Source organism: Diadema antillarum, unplaced genomic scaffold, assembly GCF_040938485.1.
Source record: "Diadema antillarum isolate AM-2024a unplaced genomic scaffold, OU_Dant_1.0 seq00000182_RagTag, whole genome shotgun sequence".
In the NCBI taxonomy this organism is placed as follows: domain Eukaryota; kingdom Metazoa; phylum Echinodermata; class Echinoidea; order Diadematoida; family Diadematidae; genus Diadema; species Diadema antillarum.
This window is the reverse complement of record NW_027271249.1, coordinates 915731-933180: the sequence shown is the minus strand read 5'-3', so window position 1 is coordinate 933180 and position 17450 is coordinate 915731. Positions and strand designations below refer to the sequence as shown.

The following is a 17450-nucleotide window of genomic DNA, read 5'->3' as shown; positions in this document are numbered from 1 at the left end:
ATTTCTACATTTGCTCCCAAGGTAGATCCAAATCTTATCATGCTGTTTTAGCTTGTTCCAATACAATTCAACCGCAAGTATTGCTTTTCTGCCATTTCTGAATAGGGAAATTTGGCTTCCTTTCCAGGATTGTGTCAAAAGTGGACCATAGTTGATACAATGAATACAAAATACATGTACGTAGCAGATGCGTAATTGCACAAAATCCACTTATACAAAATGTTAAAAAGTGGAGGTATTCATAGAAGAACAGAGTATTCCAAAACATGAACATTGCTGATTTTGTTTGAAGAAACCTGGATCTCCAGAATGCGGCTGGTCCAGCGGAGCCCACGGAGGATGAGGAAGAAACGGTCAACGCCCTCACGGCCGGCCCCCACGGCACGTGGGCGGCCAGCGAGACGGAAAAGGCCCTGCGCATCCTCTACGGCTTCATTAGGCAGTGCCACGCTGACAGGACAATCCTGGACGAGGGCACTATTTTCCTGGAGATGTTGGAACAGCAGAGGAAGGAGTTCAAGGTGGGCTGGATGTTGAACGAGGTTGCCATGGCGATGTGATGATTGTTTATGTTGCTAACTAGTGTATCAAATGTTTATTATCCTTATGTCAAATGTTAATCACATACATATGTACTAGATAATCTTTTGATCCCTAGACATCAGGAAGATGGCTCTTGGTGTAGAAGTTGCATCATTGTAGCATCAGGTAAAGGGCTGTTGAGGCTGAGCAATTAAGACCACAAGGATAAGACACTTGGTATATAATATTATATCATTTTATACTCAGTTCATTGTACACATACAACCATATACCCTAATTGTTTCTTTGTTTTACGTTATACATGTATTCTTTAATCCAAGAAAGGAGCAGAAAAAAAGAGCCTACTAAACTCTTTTTTCCCCCACAATAAATTTGTGTATCTAATGATAGTGGAATTGTGATGATCATTGCTTGAATGTAGAAATACACGAAATGAAACAATGGGAATATATTTTGATATGTTTCTCTCCGTGCAATATATCGCCCAGCCCCTGCGAGCCTACTGGGGTGCCATGCGGGACCGTGTCGCTGCCATGGATGAGCTGGAGATGGCCATGCTCAGGCTGCGGGTCAAGCTGCCCGGCGAGGAAACTGACCCGGCCTCTCAGCCCTACATCATCGAGCCGCTGGAGGTAGGTTTAACCCCTTTGCTTCCAGGAGCTGGACATGACATGCATGATGTCCATTGGAAAATGCAACAGATGGGAGGTGATGGGTTAACCCCTATTACAAAACATATGTCGAACTTTAATGGTTTGCTGTTAACTGAATGTCAAGATATTTCATTGAGTTTAGCTTTACCCCATTGAGGACGGTCTCATTTTGCATCAACACTCATTTCCCATAGACAACTGCCCGACCATAGTCGGGACTTGTCCTCACCAGGGGCGGATCCAGGAATTCCGTAAAGATGGGGTGCCTTTATGAAATTAAAGGGGGGGAGGGGGTACGCACCCCCCCATTTTTCCTTTTTATTTCTTTTGTTTTAGCCAAAAATAAATAAATAAAGGGGGAGGGCGCGCCCGATGTGCTCCCCCCTGGATCCGCCACTCCTCATCACCAGGTTAAGGTTGTAACATTCTGTCACACAAGTCCCTCCAAGTTCCATCAAAGTTTTATCAGTATAGATTGACACTTTGCATGCTTCACTTTTCACACTGTGTCAATTTCCATGGAATTCATTGTAATCATAACTGCCAAAATATGAGTATTTTGTATGTATATATGATTCAGTTATCTCATCATGATTGGTGGCAAAGGCACCAAATTATTGTAAATCTTCACTTTACGAAGTATACCTCCCATGACAGTATTACGTCAGATACCAAAATATCTGGCAGTAAGTCTGAGGTAAAATAATTACCCTATGCCATCCCCAGCAAGGAACATTGTCTTTGAAATCTTGTCTGTTTTGTCTGACTGCACAAGCCTTCCGACAGTCATATGAAATCAAGTGTTATTCTCATCAAGCAAACTTGATACAGATGAGAATAACACAAATACAAAAGTAATAATAAAAAGTTATACAGGTTATGCTTAAAGATTAGACTGTGCCATGTATCTGCCATAAAAGCTGCTATCCTAAAATGGAAAATTTCTTGATTTATTAAACTTGCATTGTAGCTGTATAGGTGGGACTACAGCTGGAGCATAATATTGTGTGGGTGCAGTACATACAATACATTATTGAGTATATCCCTCAATCATGTGTGAGAAAAACATGACAACATCCACGCACCCCTTCCTCCCACTTTAAAGATCAACAAAACTGCTTGTAATCACAAGCTCTTGTGAAAGCCATCTAAGCCAGCATTTTCAGCAGAAGGAGAAAAATATTGGTGTGCTATAAATGAATTATCATTGTCTCCTCGTACATTTCAGCATAGGCTGTTCTTCATTCAATTTATAGATTACATCATTATACACTTTCAGTCTATCTGTGTTTATTAAAAATCTTTTGGATTCTTCTCCCGTGAGATGGCAAAACAATGTATGTCAAAAATTTAGAAAAAATGACAGAGTCATATACAATGTATTACATGCAATATGTTGTTTTGCCATCCCCATGTTTGCGCAGTGGTAGGCTGCACAGCTGTGCCAGCCCACAGAATGACATGTACGTGCGCCATTATTGAGACTTAAATACATTGTTTTCCCCTTTAATGGCTTGGTTAGGTTCCATGCGGTAAAAAAAACATTTGTTTTGATTTATGCAAATTGTTTAAAAAATAGGGGGTCTAGTGAAGTCAATTTGCATTCGGTATGCTATTGATACTGTTGGTCCTTTTAGGGTGAGATATGAAGTATTAAAAAAAAATGTGAAAAGAGCTATACATTTGCCAAATTTTAAACTCAATATGTGACAGTGCACCTCAAAACGAACATAAAGTCGCACACACTGATTTTGCGTGAGGACTGAAAACAAGTGAAATGGGTCAACCTAGCCGAACTTGACTTTTTCATATTTTCTGAAAGAGCGGGTCTTCTTTTACATTATGCTAAAATTTGGTATCATAAAACGGGCAGGAAAGTGTGTTTTTTTTAGCAGTATATCATAACATTTTTGGTAGAATAATGTGATTAGGTGTGTCTTTAGAATCCCTTTTTCACTTCTGAAAAACCTTGTCCACACTCTTCACTTTCAACTCTAATAACTTTTGAAAGGATAGTGCAACTGCTTTGAAAGTTGGCATTAATTATAGACAAAATGTGTTAATGAGGCATGCTTAATTTCAGTTTAATCTGATAATCCCTTCATTGTTGTTACTCTGGTGGTTTACTTCCTGTTTTTTGTCCCATTCATCGCACAACCAGCACGGTTTGGTAAAGATTAAGCGCTTGAATAGACACTGTACTTCAGAGCCTCTTTTCTCAGTTCACACTTTTCCTGAGTTTGTGCTTTCTTTCCAATATTTAGATAGGTTAGGAAAGTCCATTTGATTTGAGTTATACATCATTTTAAAGCTTAAAGTCTGCTCTTTCAGAATATGGTCTTAACTAAAAATTCATGTCTGGCGACTTTTTGTTTGTTTTGAGGTGCAGGGTCACATATACACTCAGCAAAAAAAGAAAGTAAACACTTTTTCAAGTTCATATTTCTCATAGAAAATTAAGCTAAATAGTCATGCTTTACATACCATGTCAAAGATAATTTAATTGGCTATCAACCTGGTAGGTCAATAAAAAGACAAACTTTACGCATGAGTGAACACATTCGTTTTTCTCTTCCAAAGCACAAAAGTAAAAATTGCAAAAATGGACAAGTTGTCATTCATGTGTATGTGCTCTTCCATGTGACAATGACAACAAAAGACAATTCAAAACAACAAAAAATACAAATCAAGTTTAAAAAATCATCTTATGATCTCTATAATGACTTTGTAGTCCGCAAAGATAAAGAAAGGCGAAAAAATTATAGAGATAAGATAAGAATCTTCTGTCAAATCTAAATTCAAATGGCATAAAAGAGGCAACTTAACAAAAATGGTAGAAATTTCAAATGTTATATCAAATTAAGAACTTTGAAAATGATGTTTGATTCTTGAATTTGTCTAATGAATTCTTAAATTCCTAAATCAAAAGAATGAAATAAAGAAAGTCTGCCCATTTTATCACCTTTGCGGCTTACTCCCTGTGAAGTTTTTGAAGTTAGATTCGACATCAAACACTTATTTTCCTCTTTAGTTTCCCCATTTTGTTTGTGTTTGAGGATATAAAGAGATACAATGAGACAAAAACTTATTTTTGCTATTACATTCATGTCTCTCATTGTGTTAAATTGGTATTTTGTTATCATTGCTATCTTGAAGGGCGTTTGCAAATGAACGACAAAACTATAAATTTTTGCAATTTTTACTTTTGTGTCTTGAATGACAAATGTCACTGTGTTCACTCATGCATGACATTTTCCTTTGTATTAACCTACCAGGTTGATAGCCAATTTAAAAATCTTTACTATCGTATGTGACACAATGATTTTGATCAAAATCTTCTATTAAAGATATGTGCTGGAAAAAGTGTTTACTTTCTTTTTTTGCTGAGTGTACTTGAAAAGAGGTAGCATGTAGATACTGTATGTACATGTACATTGTTTTGCTCTCTCACGGCAGTCTCTGTCATTACATTTATAGGTTGACCAGCAGCGCTACAAGTTCATGAATGACCGCATCGTGGCCCAGAACGACCTCCGTCGCAAGCTGGGCCAGCTGGTCTACCTCCAGAACCTGTGCCGGGCGCAGTACGACAACGTGAAGGACGGCCACAACCCCGAGCCCTGCCCAGTGTGTGTGCGCCCTCTTGGGGTGGAGGTGAGAGAAGTTCTGCTCTGCAACATGGTTCTAAGAGATCTAATATTAGATATTTCTAGCACATGGCTGTTTTGGTGTCTTTAATTTGTTTTTTATGCCTCTGCCACGAAGTGGTGCCGGAGGCATTATGTTTTCGGGTTGTCCGTCCGTCCGTCCGTCCGTCCGTCCGTCCTTCCATCCGTCCGTCCGTCCGTCCGTCCGTCCGTCCGTCCTTCCGTCCGTCCTTCCGTCCGTCCGTAATAAATTTTGTGGACAGGGTAACTGCCAAAACCTTTTAAGGTATCCTAATGAAACTTGGCATGTATGTGTATTAGGGGGTGAAGTTGTGCCTATCAACTTTTGGGTGCACATGGTCAAGGTCAAAGGTCAAAAGGTCAAGGTCAAATACGTAAAATTTCACTATTTCCTCCATATCTATGCAATGCCTGAAGATATTTTCTTGAAACTTAGTGTATACATGTATTACCCAATTAAGATTCTCTGGTGAAAGTTTTGGGTCATGAGGTCAAAGGTCAAAGGTCAAAAGGTCAAGTTAAAATATTAAAACTTCGCTTTTTTTCTCCGTACCTTGGAAATTGTTCAAGGTATCTTCATGGAACATAGTATATATACACGTACTGACTGGCAGTTATTATCTAGAGAATCTAGGGTTCATAGGGTCAAAGGTCAGGGGTCAAAGGTCAAGTGCAACACTTCAAATTTTTACTATTTCCCTCATACATGTATTTATGTAATGCCAGCAATTTTTTTTTTTTTTTTTACACTTGGTGTATGCATTATAACCTAGATTATCTGGAAATTTTCTTTTTCTCTCTTTTTTTTTTTTTTGGGGGGGGGGGGCGGTGTTTGCCTCAAAGGTCAGAAGGTCAAAGATCAAGGGAAAGTGCTGAACTAATTTTTTTCTCCATATCTCAGAAGTTGCTCAAGTTATCTTGAAACTTACTACATATTTATGCATGTTCTGCCTGACAGTGATTATCCTATGAATTTTAGGGTCAAAGGCCAAAAGAAAATGGTAACAGTGTACTTTTCAATACAGAAATTACACTTTTTCTCCATACCTTGAAAATTACAGTATTCATACACTTATGAATGGGTCAAAGTCAAGTTAAAGTCCTTGAATCCCCAAATACATGCTCTCCTATTCATCTAATTAAACCTAGGTAAAGGAAGGTGAACATTCAACACATTTGTGACAAACATGTAATTTCAATATTTTGCCAATATTGTGAAAATGTAATTATACATTGTCCACATGTACTATAGACCTATTAGGAGAATCATGCATTATGGCGGAGGCATAGCAGTCGCCTTAGCGACATTTCTAGTTTTTTTAATTGTGTAGACTGATGGCTTTGATTGTTTGTGTTTGAGGATAAGGAGGCGTTTTGTCTAGAAAAATTGTGCTTAATGGATGTGAAATTCACCTTCTTTGAGAAGGAATAAAAACAGTTTCAATTGATATGCTTTTTGTTACAGTGGACAGTCTTGCAGTGTGGTCATAGCTTCTGCAGTGACTGCATGGAGATCCTTCTCAAACGCTCTCGCGTCGCCGGTTGCCAGCGCGCTGTGCGGTGCGCCATTTGCCGGCAGCGAACCGAGGGCGCCGAGGTCACCTACGCCAGCACCTCCCCGCCACCGGAGAGCCAGCCGCCACCGCTGGAGGAGGCACGCGAGATACGTGTCGTCGGCGACCACTCCACAAAGATAGAGGCAGTCGTCAGGGCCCTTATAATTCTACAGGATGAAGAGCCGGGGGCAAAGGTTCTAATTTTCTCTACGGTGAGTAGGCCTACATATAGATTAAAGGGATGGTACAGTTTTTGTTGAGATTAGGCTTCTGCTTTCCAACTTTTTGTGAGATAATGAGAAATCTCTTTAAAAAGGTGCTGTTTACCTTTGGAAGCAGTGATTTAAAAAATATCCAAGATATCACATTTGATGCATATGTGTCGGTCAGTTGTATAACAAAACATCTTAACATGTAAAATTTTTGCAATAAAGCCTAAAATACGTAAGGAGATAGCACCATTTTTCTCATGAAACCATAACTGTAGACGGTTTAGTCTAGAAACATTTTTATTATAACTATTATTCACATGTTTAACAATACTTACATCAATTATACTAACCCTGGTTCAAATTTTTACATTGGTCTTTTCTGTCCCTAATTCACAGTTTAGAACTATTTTGAAGTACTAATGCTGGGTTTTTGTTTCATCTGCAAATGGTAAATTATGCCTTCAATACAAAGTATGAAAGAGCATGCAATTCTAGAAGAAACTCAAAGTTTATTTGATGAAAATTGGTTTTAAAATAACTGAGATATCAGATAAAAAAGAGGTCCTAAGAAAAGGTAACATGTCAGGTGGGTGTGAATGAAAGGGGACAAGTAGATCAGTTAACCCTTTCAGCCATGTCACATTACAATCATTTTTGTTCATTTAGAAACGTAGTATTTACATGTTTTTGAAATTGTTCTATAGGCGTTATATGTTTGATTTTTTATTGTATTGAATGTATGTGTATATATATATATATATATATATATATATATATATATTTCTTTTTTCTTTGTTTGTTAGTAACTGTAATTCTGGAATGTTTTATGTGTTGTTTTTTTAAAGGGCCCCGATGAAAACCAGCCAGTGCTGACTTGGGCCACCCTTTTTAAAGATGTGAAATAAATAAATAGAAATAAACAATACCATTCACACTGTGCACAAACAGCTCACCAATGGTTTCAGTGCAATAAACTGTCATTAAATGTAGATAAAACTAACTATATGTTATTTCAAAAGAAGAAGGGAAATGTGCAATTCATAGATGACATAAAAATATATGGAAAGCCAATAACTCGATGTAAATCAGTTCAGTTTTTAGGTATTATTCTGGATGAAAATATTGACTGGCGTGAACACATAGAAAATGTATGCAGAAAAGTTGCGCAGTTTGTAGGTGTTTTAAATTGTTTAAAGTTTGAATTACCATCTTTTGTTTTATTTCCTCTTTACAATTCTTTTATATTACCTCATTTGTTATATTGTAATGTCGTATGGGGAAACACTTTTAATTCCAGACTTGATAGGTTATTTAAATTACAAAAGAAAGCAATTCGTAATGTTACAAAATCTCCACATTTAGCTCACACTTCTCAGTTATTAAACGATTAATTACACTTAAGTTGCACGATATAAATAAACTTCAAATAATTTCTTTGATGCAACGCTTCCACACAGATACACTCTGTCTTTACATCATGAATATCTTCATATTAAATTCAAATATACACACTCATAACACACGGAGCTGCAATAAAGTTCATCAATGGAAATGTCCTAGTACGAAATTAAAACAAACTCTTCGTCATACAGGACCAGTTTTTGGGAATGCAATTAACCCAGATAATTATGATAAGCAACATAATAATTTATTGAAGAAGCAGTATAAAAGACATCTTTTATCTTTTTATTAAGATTGCATTGATGTATCTAACAATTCTTTCTATGTTCATTTCGTTTTTTGTTTTTGTTTTTTTGTGTGATGTTCTTTTCTGTATCTTCTGTGATAAAACTGATTTATGATTTTTGAAAACAACTTTGATTCCAATTCTACATGATTTGTAACAATGGTGTATGCGCGCCTACAGGCCTTATTGGCTTTTTATGTGGTGTGTACACCATTTTCCATTTTACTTGTTGCCTTTTGTAATCTGGAACAATTCTTGACTGTAATTCTGATGTTGTTGTTGTGGTTTCTTTTACATGTCAGTGTTTTTTATGTTCATCTGTAACACCGAATGCTTCATGTTGTTTTTATTGTGATTGAAATGGAAATAAACGAATCGAATTGAATTGAAAAAAAAAAAAAAAAAACATTGTTAAAAAATCAAAATTGATTTTGGCATAAATCAATGGTCAATGACTAGGATCACTCTGTCACTGAAATGTGAAAAAATTCACCATATTGTGATTTTCTGTGAGTGTCTGACTTTAAGAATACTCTCTGTGGTGAGTTTGTTAGATTTTAACTTTTTCTGTTGTTCTTAAATCAGCATACACATTGAGAAGAAGTACATTTTATAAATATATTTGTGATATTATCATATCTGCATTAGTGGACTGAAGTCTTGGACTTGATATCAAGAGCTCTGAAGCAAAACAAGATCAAGTTCCAGAATTGCTTCAAAGGCAGCAGCTCCAAACACTTCCAGGTATGTGAAAATATAATTTACAAAATCATATATCTGGGTCATAGATATGTGACCCGCTACAACAAAATGATCCTAAAGTCGGGCGAGGTCGATTATTTTAAAATTGCATGACACAATTCCCTAATCTTTCTGCTTGAAATTGATATATAACACATCTTATAAAAATAATCGGCTGCGGAGATATCGATGTTTAAAAGAGATCATGTCGAGACGTCTGGGAAATCACTGTTTTGAGAAAAGCGCCCTAAAAGTTTTCCTTGTGACGCAATCACGGTCAAGGGACACGCAAGTCAGTATTCACCTCCGAATAATAGAAGGTAAGCCCTAGCAACTCCCGAAATGCTCATTCAAACACATCGTCGGCGATCTCCTCACCGACCAATCAGTGACCAGGATGCCAGGAGAAGCGGCTGGGCATAGCGCACCCCGCCAGCACGCACCAGTCGACTGGGCAGTGTGCGAGCTTCACGCTTCGGTTAGCGCAAGCAGAAAACTGACCAATGAGATGACTCTGGTCGTTGTTAGGGGCGGAGCCTATCTGTGGCGCTCAATCCAAATGTTCGAACCAGTTTCTGCTTCCTTGAAACGCCAAAAAACATGGCCCAGAAAAACGCTATTTTTTGGTCTTTCCTTTCATCATTTTGCTTCAAAATTTCGACAGATGATAGAAGACATGTCATACTCTAATGATATGTCAAATTCAGAAAATCGTAAGTTTTGACCAATTTTGATGCTCTGACTTCAAACTCGATTTTCACGGCTTCAACCGTGCGCGACTTTAAGACCATTTTGTTGTAGCAGGTCACATATGACTCTACAGTTGAATAAAATAAAGAAATACCTCCTGAACATGCAAGTAAATCAATAAAAAAAAAAGGATATGCAGAAGTCAAAGTAGCTGTCAGAATAATTTTTAAAAGATTTATAGATAATGTATATTTATGTACTTTTTTTAAGGGGGAGGGGGGTTGGGGGCTGCAACAGCTTAACCACTACTTCTTGCAGGTCTAAGTGCAGAAACTCTGGCCACTCCCTGGCTCCTACTTTGAAGTCAGAATGTCAAACTCATGAGTTGATACTCGTGTGTTCAAAAATTTAGTGTGCATGTATTTGTGTAAGCCATCATGCAAGGATCAAGAGTTTTAAGCTTTTTGATTATTGCAATAATTTCGTTTTCTACCTGAAGTGTTTCATGTTGTCATTTGTTCAATCATTTGATTTCCGTCAAAGACGGCTCTCCTGGAATTCAAGCACGAGCCGGACATCACGGCACTTCTTCTACCTGTCCACAGTGGCAGCAAGGGGCTGAACATCATCGAGGCCACCCACGTGTACCTTGTGGAACCCATCCTGAATCCTGCCAGTGAGCTTCAGGCGGTGGGCCGGGTCCACCGAATCGGGCAAACCAGGTCTGTCTGTATCCATGACTGGGCTAGTCTTAGGTCAAAGACTCTCTTGCAAAATTAGTGATTGCAAGAGGAAAAGCAGAGGGTCTGTAATGCGAGCCAAGTTCAGCTGCCGGCGAGAGCCGAGACCTAGCAGAAGAGGCCTTGCAGATCTGTCTTAATTTGTGAAATTAAGCCTTTTGGCAGCAAAAATCGTGATCAATCAGCAGAGTACTGTCTAAAGGAGCTCATTCATACATGTTTCGTACTGATGGCCAGTGGGCAAATTGAGCAATTACAGTGGTCAAATTGACTAACTTAACTATCCAGTGCCTGAATACATTCATAGGGTAGTGGTGCATGGGGTAGGATTTCTCCTAGACATGAATAATTAACATGATCACTGATCTCATGAAGACCCTGCATTTTGGCTTTGTCTCTCAGCTCCTAGCATGACTGTCATTGCTAACAGCAGCATGAGAGTCTATCAAATAGGATATATGTCAGGGTTGGATAAGGACCTCTTATGGTGGATAACAAAAAATTATTGTTGGTAAGACAGAAAGTTAGAACAGATATAATATATTGAGGTTTATGCATTGAGCGCAAATGAGCAAACTGGCACAAGGATTTCTGGTGAGAAATTAGAAAGTGTTCAAGTGTTGGGATGGTACCTAAAATATCTAGTGGATGTGTGATAGAAATTGACTGTAATTGCTTGTATGCATAGATATAATTTTATTTGTGTTTTATTGGAAATCAGAATATTAGCAAATTTGGTATTCACTAAACTTGATAATGAATTATTAAAGGATTTAATAATCAGTTCATGCAACCAAACCATATTTTCATTTTATTCAAGTGCAACATGTCAAATTTGACACTGTAGCAACATGCTTTTAAAAAGGATGAGAAATTTAGTATTTCATTTACATTCCTTCAGTACTTTGTTTCTGCATTATATTGAACAGTAGATCAGTGAAGTATGGAAAATGACATTTCGTATGATCCATCATGATAGTTGTCCATCACTCCCATAGAGCATTGCAGATCTCGTTAAACTCTGATAGACGCTTCCTTCCATCATCTCAGAGTGCCATTGAGATTGTACGCAAATTAGTCGCTGTTTGTATAAATTGTACTAACAGAGTTAATGCAGTATACTGCTCCTTTCTTCTTCCCAATATTAAATCCCTCCAGGCAAACGTTTGTCCATCGCTTCCTTGTCCACAACACCATCGAAGAAAAACTCCACAGCTACCTCAGGGACCACAGCGTCAAGTAAGTCACAGTAGAAAGTCATCAGTATAGTCAAATGGTAAAAAGAGAAGTTTTCCCCAAGTTCATGTATATGTGACCCGCTACAACCAAAGGATCTGAAAGTCGAGGGAAGTCAATTTTCTGAAAATGACATGGCATTATTCCCTTACTGTTCTGCTTTAATTGCATATATAACATGACTCATATAAGTACTTGGTTGCAGAGATACAGATGATTTTATGAGACCATGTTGAGTGGTCTAGGAAGTCAGCGTTTCGAGAAAATCGCCTTCAAAGTTTTCTTTCCGACGCAATCGTGATCAAAGGAAGGTAAGACAATAACCACCTCTTCTTGACAATGGAAGGTCTGCTCATAGCAACCTCCACGATGTTCATTCAAGCTTAGTGCTAGCAGTCTACGTACAACCAATCAGTAACCAGGATGCCATGCACTGACCAATAAGATCACTCCCTCGTTGCTAGGGGCAGAGTCTATCTGCAGCGTTCAATCCAAATCCTAAGACACGTTTCTGTTCCGTTGAAAGTCGGAAAATTATGGTGCAGAAAAACAATGATTTCTTGCCTTTCCTTTGGTCATTAGGTTTGAAATTTTGGCAGATGATAGACTACAACATTATGCCAACAACAGAGATTCGATGGTTTTGACCAATTTTGATGATCTGACCTCAAATTCGATTTTCTCGGCAGAGCCGTCAGCGACTTCCAGATCCTTTTGTCGTGGCGAGTCACATATAGTCAAATGGTAAAGAGGGAAGTTTCCCCCAAGTGTAACGGTATTCAGATTCAGTGAAGGCAGAATGAGTACTGAAACACTCAGTAAAAGTTTGGTGATGTTATCAAACAGAATCCACAAACTGTGCTATGACAGATTTTATATCAATTTGCCACCCTCCGTACAAATGTATTTGTAAGGTTGCAGCCGATACAAAACTTGTCACAGCACATAATTATATTCACCCCTCTGAATTGATAATTTCTTCCTTTCATCCACATAATGTTTGCCATATTTCTTCACAGATGCAAATATTTTGAAGACTCTCTTTGTGGCCCTCATTTGATATCTGATTTTCTAAGGCCACCCTCTTGGAGAAATTAGTCTGCTATACATGCCTCTGAATCCTGAAGCAAATCACCTTGTAGATCATTGCATATTTAAACCGTTGAAGACGAGTCCCGAGAATACTCGGGCAGGTGTCTAAGGGAAATGCATGTTATAGCAAAATCAGTCTGTGCTCAACGGGGTAAAGTGGGTGTCTGTACATATTGAACTGACCAAAAGATGTGCAGCTATTTCAGATGATGAGTAGGCTAGTAAATGTTCTAATGTAGGAGCAAAAACTGATTGTTTACAAGTAAATTGTTTATATGATTATAACGAACTAAATGCAGTTACAAGTCTATACGTGTGCTTCACTCAAAAGTCAATCTCTATGATATTCAAGTGCATTTTATTATCATTGACAATATTTCCCACCCATTCCTCTGTGGGGAAAAAAGAAATACCTGATCATATCAATGGCATAGATGATCGTTTGGACTTTTTCTTTACAGCACTGTAAAATGTTGTGAAGTATTTATGGAAAACAAGTTGGCAAATAATTTGATATTTCTCTGTAATTGTGGAACTAAACATGCGATGTGCCATAGAAATGTTTGCATGTTAATGTTTTACAGCTCACATCATGCCCTGAAGTTTCCCAGAGTTTGATGTATCAAAATTATAAAAGTATGGCCGTTTTCTCTTCCATCTCGTGTCTCCAGGGACGGACTGAATTCCGTCGAGACAGACACAGGGGACATGACCCTTTCAGACCTCGAGAAGCTCTTTGCATCAGAGACGTAATGAGGAGAAAGCACTTCCAGTGCCATCATTTCTGTCGCCGTTTTCATCTCATCGTCATTGCTGTCATCATTCCATCATCCACACTCATCAGTATTATTGTCCATATTGTGGAAACATACAGAATCCAGAGACCACAAGTGTCGTGCTGGTGGCTTTGCCTTCAGCAGCATCTCTCGTAATCCCTGTAAATATCTTCAAACTGTTCTTCGTGCTATCATTGCCATCGGGCGTCATTCTCCCTTAATGTCAGAAGTCTGTCGTCTGTGAGATCGTAGCGGCTTCTTGCATCAAGTGTGGATGCCAGCAGAATCGGCTGAGATGATTACCAGCATTGTGGTAGTGGCTTTATACCTCCAGTGTCATCTCTTTTTAATAGTTCGCACTCGTATTCCTCCTCCTCCTCCTCCTCCTTCAACCCTACCATCTTGTTTCGATAGGGATCATGGAGAGCTGTGTGATAATTGCCCACTTACAGAGGTGCTGAATAATTTTGTTAGTGACAGCTATTTTTCATAAACTGAAGGCTTTCATCTACTTGTGGCATGCATCTACCATGATAGTATGTCGATTTAGCCTGCAATTCATTGTTGACACTATTCTCTTATAGTTAAACACCATTTAAAAGTATATGAATTTCTACTCACAGTAAAAAGTGAAACCTAACTAGAATAGTGTCTGTATAGTGCCCTTGGTATTGGTTCAGCTGTGATGCAGTGATATGTACAACGTTATGTGGGGGGAGAAAAGAGGAGATACCACACAAAATATCAAATAATGAGAAATGTCCGGGGAAAGATTGTTGTCTATGTTGCCATCTGAACAGTGGCATGAAAGAGGCAAGACAAATTTAAACTCACAAACCATTACTTAACAGGTTTTGTTGTGCATATATGAACTTATAAGGATCATCTTTTTGTTTTAATGATATATAGCTATACTATTTTTCTCATTTGTGTACTAGTATATTTTTTCTTTTTATGTATTGTTGTTGAAACTCAGAGGGGATGTTTACTTTCAAGAAAAAGTGCAATGGGATTAGGGACATGCTTATGGTGTATGTGACCAGTGTGTTATATTTTTAAAGTTTATGTACTGCTGGCCTGTGTTATGACTGGCAACTGTAGTAGAAGTCATGACTGTTTGTACAGTCCTGCAGGACTTGTGTAATTAGGTCATCTACTTTTATTTTTTTCCCTCTTCATTACAAGCTGTGCAAAAGAACTATAGACCGTTGTCTGTGCAGTGTCGACTACTAGTAATTGGGGTACTCCTGTTCATTGGGTAGGGTTTGAGGAAACATCTCTACGTATATCCTAATACTACAATAATGTTTTTCATCACTGGTTAGTTGGGTAAAATCTGCTCTCATTGACAGTAGGTAACTTTTGCAAGCACAATGCGGCCGCAAGTCGAGTGTGCCTTGTGCAAAATTTGCTTCTGTGCATGCTCAAATCTGAAAAACCTCCCGTCCTGGGGATAACAAGAACGTTAACGGGTCTCGGCCAAAACAGTGTCTGGTCCTGATTTTGGCCACGATTGAGCTGACTTCCTGCAGCCAGCCAATCAGCAATCTTGTCGCTACGGCTGCAGCCACACAGAAAAGCAAAACTGCTTTAGAAATGGGGACGGGAGTCCGAGTACGGGGACCGTCACAGCCGATTGCTTCCACGTCCTTTCGGTCCTCCCGCCATGTAGCGAAAGTTCCCTATTATGCATTTACAAGGAGAGAACAGTATATGGGGAAATTTTTCTTCTTCATAAATAGATTCCCCTTTAAGTTTAAGACTCATTCTTTTGTACATGTAAGTATGATAGACCCATGGTGGGACCAAAGAAAGGCTTTAAAGAGATGAACAATGTGTAACAATAGTCAATATTGACATGGATTTACTTGCGGAGCTCATTTGTTTGGCAAGGCATACAGGATAAAATCACTGACAGTACTTGAATGGCGTTTCAGCTCTGAGAGACGGAATGACTTCTTGTAGCAATAAAGACCAGCTATTAAAAGCATCAGGTATTTATTGTGTACTTTAATTGAGAGACCAGTAATTATATTTCTTACACACAGAGTTACTGGAGACTGTGATGTGATTGAAAAAACATAATGCCTCCGGCCACTTCGTTGCAGAGGCATAAAAAAATCAATGTAAAAAGTCTACCAGATAACTTTTTTATTTTTATGTTTATTTAAAATCATGTATTCAATGAGAAAGTGCACAGAAAAAGTTCTTTTACTTGGATGACCAGTTGCTGTAATTTCCCTCTTGAACCAAGTTTTGGCATGTGATGAAAATACATACTCTGTTTAACACTACATGTACCATGTATTCTTTTAACAAGTCTGTTACTTTTTAATACCTTGGTAATGGGAATCCGTATAACACAAGCTCATTACGTCTGTGTGTTGAAGTGGCAATATACTACAGATATTGCCAATGTGTGGAGGGTAGATCTTTTAAAGATTATGTACATGTACATTAAAGTTTTATATATGACCCATGAAAATTTTATTTTTATTTTTAAGAGTTTTTAATTTTTATATCAAGCATAGGGAAGACCCTGTGATAACAAGCTCACATGTGAGGTACGTTTAATGAGTTAAATTTGGTGGTCCTGAATTTCCTTCACTGTATTCAGCTGGTCAACATTTTTAGTACATTTACAAAAAAGTATTGGTTATAACAAGATAAAATCAGCAGCCTTGTTGACCTCATCATAACAGGGTTTCCCTGTATTTCTTCTTTTTTTTTTCAGTAGATATAAACAAAGTAGTGTAGTCTCTTTATACTGAGTTTTCCCTAAATGAACCCATTATGTACGTGTGAGATACAGTAAATCCCAGTAGAATTATCAGATGGTGCCCCACTTTCTGTAAGCAACTGGTTAATGTCAGATGCTTACAGTTGTGACGATGTGCGATCCTGTTGCACCATTTATGCTGTTGCCACCGCAATATGGCACTTTCTACAATACTAGACGAGGAGGATGGACATTCTTGCCATCTGATTGGTCGATTGTTCATCATGTGATATTCCCTAACAAAAAGTACCATCGCATATTGCTGCTGTTGTATAGATAGAAGAGCAGTTTTTGTTGAGCAGTTTTGGCCTTATTTCTCTGTCCTCATCAGATATGTACGTACATGTACTCCCACAAAAATCTTTTTAATACTAGCAAGTAAATCAAACTTGCAATTTTGCACCATACCACTTCCTTGTACTGCATGTCTGTACTACTTGTTTCTCCTTGAAATTGGTTACTTTTTAATATTGTTCTATACTCAAGAAAAGTGTGAAACCATGCTCGGTAACTTCTGAGGTGGTGTATAAAACAAATAGTGAATGATCTTTACTCATGCAAATGGAACAAGATTTCACATTCAAAGAATGATGAGATGCCTGTAAAGCTGCGTTTACACCATGTTCCTGGCGGCCACAGCAGCCTCATTTGCCCGAAACACAGTGCGCCCGAGGGTATATGAGACATTCTCCTGTTTTTCCCCCTTTGCATTCTAGTCTTGTCCGTTCCAGTCCTTGCCCTGGTGAACAAATAGCTATCAGACGCTGTTCTCGCGGCATCTGATCAGGCTAGACTATCAATATTTTTTGTCGCATCCTGCTATAGAACGCCTCCAAGTTTTATTAAGGCCTATTACGTACCTTCGTGTTTCATTGCGTTCATCCCTTTTTATCACGGCATACAAAATTCCTCATTAGCACTGGGACTGCCGTGACAATTTTTTTGACAGCTTAAAAATCTCACACGATTATCTACGGCAATCACGACCTGCCACGTTTGACAAGCCCGTCTCACCGCATTGTTTTACGTCCCTCCCATTTTTTCCAAGTTGGCCTGAAACGGTGCTGCCGTGGTTGC

The 17450-nt window shown here is 38.3% G+C and overlaps 1 protein-coding gene across 1 annotated transcript in view; it reads left to right on the top strand.

Annotated features, from left to right (window-relative positions):
• Positions 1–13571, top strand: part of LOC139728514 (E3 ubiquitin-protein ligase SHPRH-like) — a 37799-nt gene extending 24228 nt beyond the window's left edge. The window contains exons 21-28 of the mRNA XM_071639451.1: positions 293–521; positions 1032–1175; positions 4674–4850; positions 6330–6632; positions 8968–9063; positions 10294–10472; positions 11649–11729; positions 13490–13571. Of these exons, the coding sequence (XP_071495552.1) occupies positions 293–521; positions 1032–1175; positions 4674–4850; positions 6330–6632; positions 8968–9063; positions 10294–10472; positions 11649–11729; positions 13490–13571 (1291 nt within the window). The remainder of the gene's footprint in view (positions 1–292; positions 522–1031; positions 1176–4673; positions 4851–6329; positions 6633–8967; positions 9064–10293; positions 10473–11648; positions 11730–13489) is intronic.
• The last annotated feature ends 3879 nt before the right edge of the window (positions 13572–17450 follow it).